The 12,741-nt window shown below is 44.0% G+C and overlaps 1 protein-coding gene across 6 annotated transcripts in view; it reads left to right on the forward strand.

Annotated features, from left to right (window-relative positions):
• Positions 1-937: 937 nt before the first annotated feature.
• The window catches only part of CADM1 (cell adhesion molecule 1), a 354,670-nt gene continuing 342,866 nt past the window's right edge, over positions 938-12,741 (forward strand). For 2 of the 6 annotated variants that reach the window (XM_007494756.3, XM_007494757.3), the window contains exon 1: positions 969-1,237. In XM_007494756.3, coding sequence (XP_007494818.2) covers positions 1,108-1,237 — 130 coding nt within the window. In that variant the 5' untranslated portion in view covers positions 969-1,107. Of the gene's footprint in view, positions 1,238-12,741 lie in introns of all 6 variants that reach the window. The other 4 variants (XM_007494754.3, XM_007494753.3, XM_007494750.3 and 1 more) reach the window with 4 other exon arrangements.

The following is a 12,741-nucleotide window of genomic DNA, read 5'->3' on the forward strand; positions in this document are numbered from 1 at the left end:
CTATCTTCAGGAGGGAAAGAAAATAAGTAATTAAAAAACAGACAAACAACATCGCTGCCGTCTCGCTGAAGAAGGGGCAAAAGAGACCAGAGAAGCTGTCAGGGCAGCTGGCAGAGCTCCTCCTAGAGAGAGAAGGGAATTAAACCCTGAGGCCCTAGCTTTAGCTTTCAGTCGTCTGGAATGGAGTGCTTTTTGAAGGGGTCGATTTGAAATTGGGGCTGAAGACACGTTAAGAGGAGAGTAGCATCCCCTCTCTCCACCCAAAGATATCCTACTAGGTTTTATTCCACCCCCACCCCCGCCCAGTTCTGCCGGGGGAGGCCTTGAGAAGGAGGCAAGAGCCGAGCCGCTGGTCTTTACGCTAGCTTCTCTGGAGACTGACCACCCTTAACAGTGACCCGGGGAGGCAGGGCAGGGTTGGAAGTACCCGGCTTTCCTCTCCCTAACTAGTGCTAAATCAACAGCTGCAAGACCGAGACTCTTTCCCCTTTCCTCTGGGGCTGTTCATTGCACGGCTCCAGGATTGTTTTGTAAATCCGGGGACATGCATTCTCACTCTCCACCCCCGAGCAGCCCTCAGCTTCGCTAGGCTTTTTCTCTCGTGGAAGGTGAGTGACGGAAATCTGCAGTCCCAGCTCCCCAGGCCAGGTACTCCTGGGAGGAAGGGTAGAATGATCTCCTAGGGCAATGACCTCGCCTTCGGTTTGATTTGCAGACTGATATAAACATCCTTATTAAAGGTGTGCAAGGAAGTTAGACTCATCTCGCGGAGCCTACGTCTCCACACGCCCGAAGCTGGAGCGGAGACTTTTACCTTGATCCCCGGGAAGCGAACCCGACCCTTATTAACATAAACATATTTGCATAAGCCCCTCCCCCTAAGTGGCGCGGGCGCGCCGCCGATCGGCCTGCGCGAGGCGGGTAGGGGGGGCGGGGCGGGAGGGGTTGGTGAGGGAGGAGGGAGACCCCAGAGAGAAGGGAGCGGGAGGGGGCGCTGCGATTGGCCAATGTGAGCTCCGCCCCCAACGCATCTTATTAACATCTAATTAGCGGGCCGGTCGGACGCTGAAGGAAGCGGCGGCCGCCAGTCTGAGGCAGGTGCCCGACATGGCGAGTGCGGTGCTGCCGAGCGGATCCCTGTGTGCGGCGGCAGCGGCGGCGGCGGCGCCTCCCGGGCTCCGGCTCCGGCTCCGACTGCTGCTGTTGCTTCTCTCCGCGGCGGCGCTGATCCCCACAGGTAGGTGCCGGCGCCGGGGTCCTATTCCCCCTGATTTTCCACGTACCCCAGGCACTGGTTTCCAAGAGGGGGAGGCCGTTTCCATGACAACTGCCCCCCAATTCATAAATCCGAAAAGGAAGGAGCGTGCAAAGGAACCTCGCCTGGGCGCGATCGTAGCGGGGTGAGGAGTGGCGGGTTTGCGGGGATCAGTGCTTTCCCCATCCTCCTTCCTAGCCCGATCGGAATCCAGGGACTCCTCCGGGATGGCAGCAGCTCCGTCTCCCCAGCTTGGGCAGCCTGCAGCGACCGGGGAGCGGGGTGAGAATTGAGGGGCTCTTGGCTTTCTGGGGTTGGGAAATATGGGGGGGAGGGGAAGAGCGTAGGCACCCCAGGATCTCCCTGATCCCCTTCGTACCCCAACTCTCTCCTGTCCGCCTGACTTGCATATCACCCAGGGCTGCGGCTTTGCTCCTTTTGAGCCCCATCCCCAGTCTACCCCTTTTATCTCCCTAAGACCCCCCCTCAAATTCCTTGTGCGTTCACATACCCCCATGTCACTAGTAGCCCAGTCCATCTCTATGTCTGTCACCCCAGACTTATCTGATCTCCTTCTCTCCCCCCCAAATCTGCTTCCCTTCCACCCTCCGCACCCCTTTCCCCAAACTGCACGCAGTCTCCTCTCTCGTGCTTCCCTCCAGGCTGCCTCCACCCTCGGGATTGCACCCCTCCTCTCTCCTCCCCTTGGCTGCGGATCTCCCTGGCTGGGCTCCAGGCGTGGAAAGTTCCCCCCAGCCCCTCTGCGCGGGGGGTGGCCGCTCTTGCTGCCTCTGCGGGAAGGAGGAGCTGGAAGCGGGGCGCTTGGAGCCCGCCAGTTGCACGGAGGACGGAGTCCCCTTCCAGGAGAGTAAGGGAAAGGAGCTGTTGGGGAGAGGTTTTCCTCTCTTTTTGGCCAGCCCTAGGTGGTGGTGGTGGCGGCGGCGGCGGCGGCGGCGTTGGATGCACCTCTTAATTTTTTTCCACCCCTTTGCCCGCAGCCTTTGTGTCAAGTATGGAGCAGATGGGTATTTTTCGAATCCCCCATGGGTGGGGATATTGATTCTGGATTTGCCTAGGGACCAGGGCATGCCTACCCCCCGCCCTGTTTAAAACGCCGAGGATTCGGCTGGAGAAACACGATGTGTGGCTGCCCCGGTGCTGGGCGCGTTGGCGCGTTTGGGAATGAAGAGGGCAGTGTTTGCTTTCGCTAACAAAAGGGAGCTGAGGCACTTCCCCAGCGGTGAGGCCAGCAATGCTGCACCCCTCCTTCCCACTCCCGCCACCCTCCACATCTTCCTATTTTCCCCACTCCTTCCCTACCCGCTGAGGATTCAGTGGGGAGCTAGGAGGAGGGCGCGGGGGAGGGGGGGATGCAGCAGGGCTCTGCGCCTGCAAAAGCCTCCTTGCAGACAGAGCAGGAGCAGCAGGACTTAAGAAGCAACAAGTGGCGGAGGATCCTGAGAGCACATTCCCCACCTCTTTTAGCTCCTCAGTATGTGTCCCCCCATCTCCCAGGTCCAGGGTGCTGATCTGGGGGTGCCTTATTCAACCTTTGCTTTCGTTGTCCCTTTTGTTTACACAATAGAGGACGTACAGTTATGTAAACATTGCACCTAGCAGTAAATGGGGGGCTCTTGGTGGGGGTACCTTGAGGTTTGTAGGTACTGGGTTGCCTTACTTCCCCAGAAAGCAGGCTTGGGAAAGTCCTGGGTTTGCGAAAGCCGAGCCCCAGGGTCTATGTAGGAGTGAGAATGTGACATCGGATTCCATTTCTCCACTGAGGATTTTTCTTCCTTTCCTGTCTGTCTGCTGTTGTTGTTTTTATGTGCTTTTCCTGTGTGAATTCTTAATTTATGAGTTACAAGGTAATTGGGTTTGGCCTCCGCCGATGCCGGTGTAGTTACAACTTCATTTCTGGTGATGTCTGAGCCTGGATGGGTTCAATAAAATGTTCCTGAAAGAGATCCCTCATGCTGCTGCATTGTAAAAAGCGCCAGTGTCAGTTAAACGTGAGTGTGTGTAAAGGCTCTGTAACTGGCGCATAATAGAAGCAACAATAGACTTGTATTGGCTGCAAAAAAGAGGGAAAGGCGCTGCTGGGGATATTTCCTTTCCACTAAAAATGGGAGATCTGTAATCACTGCAAAGTACCATTCGATTCTGCATACCCTGTCAAGCCTGCTCATTGAAGGAGTGGTGTTAGGAGTAACAGTACTATATTTGTAACTATCTTTCTGTAAGAAGTTGCCTTCCCCGAGTGGGATATATGCTGACTTGTAAAGGAGAGATCGGGAACTCAACCGTGCATGTCAAAGCTACAGGAAAATTCTGTTACCAGTTACCATGGAAGCAGCTTCTTGCTCTTGTGTACATCACTGTTTGTATGCTGGTTATCAGATTGTGTTCAAATTAGAAAGTAATTGGGTTTGATTTGCAGTGGGGAGTAATATATTTTTGGATGACTCTTCCTTGAGATTATTTTTCTCTATAATAATGACCTGGTGGTGGCATGAAGGGGCTCTTTGCCAGAGCTACAGGTCTTAGACTTCAGATGAGAATTTTTGAGGAAAGGGGCCGAGGAGGGTGGGGCCTTTCTCCCTCAGGGCTTACAAAAGCTGGAGCCTGCACCGAGGCCTCTGGTTTGGAATCAAAGGAAACCTGTTGGTGCTGCCACTTAACTTCATTTGGTCTGCTTCCATTTTTATCTATCCTGCAAAAGCTAGAGGGCCAAAGGAGGCCTTGGTACAATAGACTTTAATTCGCTTTTCCCTTCTAGCCAATCCATCTGTTGTTGAAAGAGAGAATTTCTCCCTTGTCCATCTAGGGGTGGTGGTTTGGATGAAATGGATATCAATGGCACGCTGCTAAGATGGGGTTGCTTAGGCTCACTTAAACTCCCCGTCAGAGCACATATCTTGCTTCCTATGTTTTGCTTGCTTGCCTCATCCATCATTTTAAATCCGGGTGCAGTGAGGGTAGTTGGACCATCTTCCTTTGGTGGGTGTTAGAAAGTAGGTCTTGGTGGTAGGCAACAGGCAAAAGGTGGGCAGCTCCAGGCTGGCTCATTCCTGGAATGGCTTGCCTGGGCTAGTGTTCCCAGGAAAGGAGACTTTGCAAAGTGCCACCCTTGGTATTGTTATGTTTCCTTCGATCTAGTTGAATCCCGCCAGGAGGGACTTGCTCTTGTCTGTGATGGCTTTGATAAAATATCCCTCATTAATGCCACTTTATATTTACAGTGTGTCACTGGAGACACACAAGGCTTCATTTAGTGACTTGTGTGTCGAGACAAGCTTGCATTATTTGCCTGGGACATTTTGGAAGAACAAGAGACCCATTGAGCAATCTTTTGAAATGAACAAATACGAAAAAGGGGGGAATAAAAGAGCAGGCAGTTCTCTGGAACAAAGAGCTTTATTCATATGTATGTTGTACATGCTCTATCCAGTTTTCCCCAATGGCCCTCTTGGTAAAGGGGAGTGGGATAGGGAAGAAGCAAACTGGCGTGACACTTTCACTTCCTCCCTTCCTGACTTTCTCATCCTTTGGAGTTGGTCTGAGTGAAGATGAATCCAGAATCCAGGACACGCTAACTGCTCATCTTCTTGGGTTCCCCTCCGAGCCGAGAAAGGTGACTGATTCCTCTGCTTAAGAGATCCTTCTCCTGATCCACCTCCCAGCTCAGCATTTCAGATGGAGAAAGTGCTACCTGTTGAGATGGATGATTGTAGCAGGAAGAGATGTCACTTTTGAGTGACATCTGATAGCGAATGCCAGCCTAAGTCCTTTTGCAACTGTAATAATAGCTCTTTTATTTTTTTTTAAGCACACCGTGGGACTTGCCACCTGAAAACTAGGTTTCCGTCTGTATTGCCTGTTTTTAAAAAATAGCTTTACTCCTTTTGGAGTTTATAGCGACTTTTGCCCATACCTGGTAAATTTTAGCTTCACGCACAGTGAATTTTTAATGCTTCTTGGCCTGTAGTTTTGGCTCACTAAACAATATTCAGGCTTTAAAATTTTTTTCATAACATTATTCTGAATGTAAGCTCTGACTCTAGTTTTTTTTTTTTTAATTTTTCTATGTGTGATATCTGTTATTTGCAACCTTCATTTGCACAAAAAGTAGAGGACATTGTTAAATGGAGCCAAGGTAATTGGCATGATATTGATAGAAAACTTCCTACGATCGGAGGAGAGAGCTAAAAGGAAATAAAGCTATAAAATCCTGTCTCTGTATATTCAGTTAAGAAGAATATTACTGACCGCTGCACTGGGCATTTATTAACTGAGAAACACCAGCATGGAAGGGAGAAATCACACAGCGACATCTGTTGCAGAATTGAAAATTTGCTGCTTTGAGTTGGGAGCTAATTAGTCCCATAAAAGCTTCTAATGGTACATGTCAGAAGCATATATATTGTATGTATACACACAGACAGATGTACACGGCCATTTCTTCATAAATAAAACACTTTGGGGATAAGGAGGTCCTTCTTAATTTCACCTCAGAGGTGCCCATGATATTTACAGACACAGACATTTTAACGGTCCTAGAGATGGCTTCTTGCTGTCCTCTCACTTGATAACTTTGACTCAGAGTTTAAGTGACTTGCCTAAGGTTAGTTACACAATGAATTAGTGACAGAGGTTAGAATTAGAACCCAAGTCTCCTGCCTCCCACCCAGTCAAGGGCTTTTCCTATTAATTTCCCTTCTTCCTCTGTAGAACTGTGACGGCCAGCAAGGAGTACGCTTGTATCGAAGTGTATCTTGGCTAAGAACATTGGAGGCTTCAGAAACTGGAATTATGCGACTATACCTGCTAGGGGAAAAAAAGATTTGTCTTTTTTCGCGGTCCTGTTTAGTGTTCACAAGCGACCCTAAAACCCTTTGGACTTAATTGGCTGACCACTGGAAGTGATCAGTATAGTAAAAGCTGTCTGTGAGTAAGGGAATTGTGTCCGAGGTATAAATACTGTATCTCAGAAGAAACAGATTCATCTTAGCCGGATCCAAATTTGTCCTTTCTCTTTTCACAAACATTCAAGAATCCTTCTACAAAAGGCATAGAGCCCGGATCAGGATTAAGGGCATAAGTAAAGCTTCTCAGGTGGGGATCAAAAGCAGTTCTGGGTTTCCCCACCAAGAATTTGACCTTTGGGAGTGTGTGATAAGAATGACTATTATGGAGGCAGCTGGGTAGTTCAGTGGATTGGCCTAGAGACAGGAGGTCCTAGGTTCAAATCCGGCCTCAGCCACTTCCCAGCTGTGTGACCCTGGGCAAGTCACTTGACCCCCATTGCCTAGCCCTCACCACTCTTCTGCCTTGGAGCCAATACACAGTACTGATTCTAAGACAGAAGGTAAATTTTTTAAAAGTGACTAATATTAATATTACTACTATTAGTAGTAATTAGCACCACTAATAGTAGTAGTAGTACCACTAATAGTGATTATAATGATAACTAACATAGATAACACTGTTTGCAAAGTATTTTATATACATTATCTTTTTGACCACATTCATAGGCAAATCTAATGCTGATCTTATTTGCTTTAAATAAAGGAGGAGGGAGTAGTAGATAGGCTGCTAGGGAAAGCTAATCAAGCAGAAAAGATGAGATTTGCTGCCTGGACTGGGTCGATCTGGAGCTTTGCTCAGACTCTGACTTGGTTTGCATAGTGTTGAAGCATGGTTTTATGAGTGTGGAGAAATGGAAGTTGCCCTTTGGATCCTAGATTTAAAGCTGGAAGTCACCAAAGGACCTTAGAGGCCAAATAATTGAACTCCCTGATTTCTTACAGGAGGAAAACCAGAGACCTCTAGTGACTTCTCTACGAGGTCCCTGGGGGTGAAGTGTCAGAGGCAGAATTTGAATCCAGGTCCTTTAGAGTCTTCTTTTCCATGCTGTCTCCTTACTCTTCAATTTTAGTTGCTTTTATCATTTTGGGCCTTTTTATTTATATGAAAAAAGTCCTGTTACTTGGAGAATTAATATTAAAGGTAGAAAAGTTTAATACTAACAATAAAGATGATATATTTAGATAGCGTTTTATGGTTTCAAAATCATTTTCCATACAATCTCATTTACTCCTTCCATGTGAAGTAGATAATTGTAAATATTGTTATGCTTATTTTACAGATACTGAAACTGAGGTTAGAGATGATAAGTGACTTAAGTTTGCTCAGCTGGTAAGCTTCAGGAAATGGCAGAAGAATGGTCCTAATGATTAGCTCTTTCTGCATCTTAAATGTAGTTATTTCTGTATACTTCCCCTGGTGTGGTTTGTCTGAGTTTAATGGGTGTACAATAGCTTAATAGAATATTAAGGGGGCAGCTAGGGAGCACAGTGGAAAGAGTGACTGGTCTAGAGTCAGAAGGACTTGGGTTCAAATGTGGCTTCTAGGCATTTTCTACTGTGTGAACCTGGGCAAGTCACTTAAACCCAACTGCCTAGCCTTTACTGTTTTTCTACCTTAGAATTGATGCTAAGGGGGACAGATGGGTGGCCCAGTGGATTGAGAGTCAGGCCCAGAGATGGGAGGTCCTGGGTTCAAATCTGGATCATACACTTCCCAGCTGACCCTGGGCAAGTCACTTAACTCCCATTGCCTAGCCCTTACTGCTCTTCTGCCTTAGAACCAACACACAGTATTGATTCTAAGATGGAAGTGATGATAAGATAAAAGGTAAAGGTTTTTAAAAAAATAATATTTTAGCATTTTAACATTTCAGTAGCATTTGTCTTTCTATAAGACAAATATATATATGTATATATAAATATAAGAAATAGTAAAAACAAAATAAATATGAGTTTATTCCTTCCCTTTACTGTTTTGGACTTTTCATCTTAAGTGTTTGCATCTCATTTTATAACCAATGTAATTACAAAATACTTGGTACGTGAGATTCATATGAACGTGTTTTGTGGTTCCTTTTTTTTTGAGGGCAAGAGAGAAGAAAAGAGACTTAACTACATTTAACAGTACATTTCCACATTCATTTAAAAAAAAGTATAACTTTTAAATTTAGTCCAAAGTGTTGGAATGCTTTAGTGGTAATCCTCTGAGCTTTTTTTGCCCTCCTATTAAAAGCAGTTGGCTTCATTTTCAGAGAGGTCCATGGGATGTGAGTTTTTAGAAAAACAGGCTTTTTTCTTGAGCATTGTATTTAATGTGGACCATAAATCTGAAGCATTTGATTTTCTGGTTTCCAGCCAAACAAGTAATTACACATATGATGGTTTAGTGGGGTACGAATTGAGCTGGCCAGGTAAAAGCCTCCTGCGTCTCTCCTGGGGAACTGGACCTGGTACAAGAAAGCACAAAGGAATGCCTACATTGAGTGTTTGGGGAGTGCCACCAAAATCAAATAAAAAGCTTTTGTTTGGAAACCATCAATGAAGGAAGGAACCCACTGGAATGTTTGTAATTACAAGTGGTACCTCCTTGTTTAAATTTCAGAAGCCACAGTTTCTTTTTTCAGAGGTTTAAATTGCATGCTCTAGCCAGCAGCTGCTGTTGTGGTTAATGGGCAGTTTCTCTTTGAAGATCTTCCAGTGCTGGCTTTCAAAAGCCTTGGTACAGTTGACTCCCAACTAGAGTTAGAGAAGTGTGGATCTTTATGTTTATATACAGCCAAGCGATGTGTGGCCTCCTGTATTGTTCAAAAAGAGAAACTTTGGGCAAGGTGGAGGGGAATCGGGGAATGGAAAAAACCCCCAACAACTTGAAACTAAAGGATGTCTGAAGTATAGGTATGATGATAACTCACTGGCAAAAAATGTCTTTGGAACGGAACAAAAATTATTTTACATTTGTTTTGCTGGGATGTAATCAAATGATCTCAATCTTAGATTGCTTCTTTCAAAAATATTAAAAGGAGAGAAGCTGTTTGGTGTTTGATGCTAATACACTAACAATAATGATAACAATAATAAAATCATTTGCAAAGCACCTTAAGGTTTGCAAATTGAGCCTCTCTACAGTCACTGTCAAGATGTCCTGCAGATATTATCCCCATTTTATAGATGAAGAAACTGAGGCTGAGAAGTTCAGAGACTTGTTTATGGCTACTTTGTCCTAGTAAGGGTCAGAGATAGAATTCGAACCCATGATTTCCTGACTCCCAAGTCTAGGAGGAGATTACCCTGCCAGATCTGCAGGCTTTTGAAAGGCCCTAGTACAAGCAGCATTTTTTCCAAGGCTAAGACATAGTCCAATGGGAAGCTTAGAGCGTCTGTTCCATTTTTAGCAATGCAGCATTGCTGTGTAGAGTTGTGGTTAAGTCCATGAGGTTACATGAATTATCTACCAGTCATAAAGTCATAGAATATTAGTAGTTCAAAAAAGTCTTTAGAGGCTCTCTAGTCCAGCATGCTTTCCCTTTATATAGCCCCAGTTAGGAATCATCGAAGCCTGTGCTTAAATATTTACCAAGATAGAAAGAAAGCTTTCTATTTTTTAAGACAGCCTGCTTCATTTAGTTTCCCTAACAATTTGTTTTATATTGAACTAAAATTTACCTCTCTGAAAATTATAACCATTGCTCTTTGGCCTAGCCAGGCAAGAACAAGCCTAATCCCTCTTCTTGACACCTATCAAATACATCAAATATTGGAAAACAGTTTGCCTTGCTCTAAGTTTTCTGTCCTTGAGGCTCAAAAATCCTAGTTCCTTAAACTTGCTCTTATACCAAGGCTTACCCTTCTTCACCATCTTGGTCATCCTTGTTGAGGGCTGTGCTCACAAAGTTTACATTATATCTGTTCCCAAATGTGCACAAATATAATGCTTAATGACTGTCAGATGGGTCTGATTGATGGAAACTTTGAGGCTTTTTTGGTACAATATCCATCCTCCCAACCAAGGCTCCTTGGGAAGTGGAAGTGAGGAAAATTGTGTGGTAGAAAAAGAAGCTTTAATTTTAATTTTGTTTATCAATTAAGTTTGAATTCTTCCATAAGATTTATAAGTTTAACCTTTTCATTACAGTTCAGGAAACTGAGGTCCATAGAGGTTGTGACTTTAGACATCCTCATCTGAAAACCAGAGCTTTTACTTCATATTGCCTGTAGTTTGTAATTCTCTCCATTTGACTTGAAAACAAATTTCACATGTCAAAAATCCAGCCCATCCTTTCCCTCAAGTTAGCCGCCCACCACTCCCAATTTCTCTATTTGAATAATACTATCTGCCTCAAAATCCAGGCTCCCAGCTTTGGAATCCTTGCAAATGACTGACCTCTCCACATTAGCTACTCCCATGTTTGTAATTGAATAGCAGATTGGACCCATCATTTCCTAACCACATCTCTTTTCTCTTCATTTTTATAGCCATTGTCATAGTCCAAAATCTTGACTGCCTCCCCATGGATAATGCTGTAGTAGTTAACAATCTAGCCTCCCTGCTGTCAGTCTGGTTTTTGACCACCCAGCCCACCTACATCAGCAACAATTGGCTTTAAATGTTTTGACTGTGTCACTCTACAGCTTTAGAAACAGATGCTGGTCCATAATTGTGTCTTATCAATTTCAGATGCCTCAGAATTTGTTTCAAGGTTCTCCTCTGATTCCTCTTTCACCTCTTAAACCCATACCCTAATGTTTCCTTCCATTTTCAGTCCTAGCCATGACCCTGACCTTCTGTGATTGGAAGTAGTTACTTTGAAGTGACTTCAATGAAACTTTGGAAGAAGATTCACTTCTGGTTGGTTTTCATTGGAAAAAATTATATCAGAGTCCATCTGGTCTTTCCCTTGTGATTTTTCTTTTCAGGTGGAGAACAACTGAAAAATTGTCTTGCCTACACTGAAGAGAAACAGCGTACCTTAAATCTATCCTCAAAACAGATTTCATTTGAATTAACATGCATTATCTACAATACACCCAAATTCTGGCATTTCCCCTTCTGTTTTGCAGATTTATACATAAGTGGTTTTTAAAAAAAAATTTTTATGCTAGGCATTTCTTTGCCATAACATCTTGATATTTTGATTATATCTTTAATGAAGATTTTAAACTTTAAAATGTTGAGAATTTATTGTGCATGTGCAGTAGGTAGTGTTTGAACATTGAACTTTACTGCTGCATTAAAATAGTGTAATTGGCTTAAAAATTAGAAGTTGAGAAAGCAAGACCTGCAGAGAAAACTGTTAAGACCACCTAGAATTCTAAAGGGAGGCTATATCGGATGAAAATATCAATAACTTTGCTGGGAACTACTGTCCTGGCCATGAATGAGCAAAATACATGTTGTGAAGAGGAGAGGGCAGAATCCAAGGGAGACTGGTACCAGATTGAGTGTTAACTCTTCTCATATTTCTTGCCTTAAATGACTAAGAAACACATGTTTGAGGAACTGTGCCCTGATGGAAGGACAAGTCTCTGAAGTACTGGTCTGCATCACTAAATAAATATTTTCAACAAATTAGGTTTCAAAACAACACGCCATCACTACCAACAGTCCCTAGCAGATTTTGGAGCCTCATGGTAGGGCTCTCACTTTGGCTGCCTCTTTTTTTTTGCAGTCGGGTGATATCCAAGAAAGTGAGTCCGGAAAGCCACCAAGGAAAACGGAAACTGTTCATTACTGTGTCTAAGCACACACTTTGGTTGAAGGCTCTTTTCACAGGGGTTGTCTGAAAGCAGTATTTATTTGTCACCATTTCTTACCCATTTTTTTGCTCAATTGCTTAGGTACAAAATACATTAAAAGTGTTGTGATTTCATCTATGTGGGTATTTTCTTCATGCCATAGGTTTTATGGGTTGCTATTTGCAAACATTCTTCAGTTGATGGTCAGCTATCTTTGATGGAGATGTGGTGTCCACTGGTAGGGGTTTAGGGAGCATAATCTTTTTTTTTAAATGTAGAGCTGTGGTTGTATCATGGAATACCATATTTAAGTAACTTAGCAGAATAGTGTTCCTATGTCCCTTAGCTACAACTGGCAGTGAGTACTAAACTGGGGACAGTCACAGATCATCACCCTGACTCACCCTTCTGAAGAAAAAAGAACATCATTTCCTTTCTTTTTGAAAAAACACTTACCTAAACATTGGAAACTTTAGAAACAAAAACTCCCCCAATTAATTTAGTACTGAATTGCTTGCCTCAGTGGTTTTATCTTTGGAAAGGTTTGAATAGAGATTAAGTTAAATGACCCTGAACTGTATCTTTCTGTGCCTGTTAGGTATGGGTGCTATTATTGTAAAGGGATCTCTTCCATTTAAAGAAAGAATGCTCTTTTGTGAGTGATCTGGTACATATTGATGTGGGCTCCTACTTTTTCCTGATGCAAAACAATTTACTGAACCCGACTAGGCAAGAAGGAGATCCAATATTGTCTTATAAAACAGTAATACTAAAATCTTGATTTAGAAAGTGTATAATCAATCTTAAGTCAGATACTTATTACCACTCTGTTTACCTTTGTTTCCTCATCTATAAAATGGGGATAACAATAACATCTACCTCTCAGGG

The sequence above is a fragment of the Monodelphis domestica genome, chromosome 4, assembly GCF_027887165.1.
Source record: "Monodelphis domestica isolate mMonDom1 chromosome 4, mMonDom1.pri, whole genome shotgun sequence".
NCBI classification, from domain to species: domain Eukaryota; kingdom Metazoa; phylum Chordata; class Mammalia; order Didelphimorphia; family Didelphidae; genus Monodelphis; species Monodelphis domestica.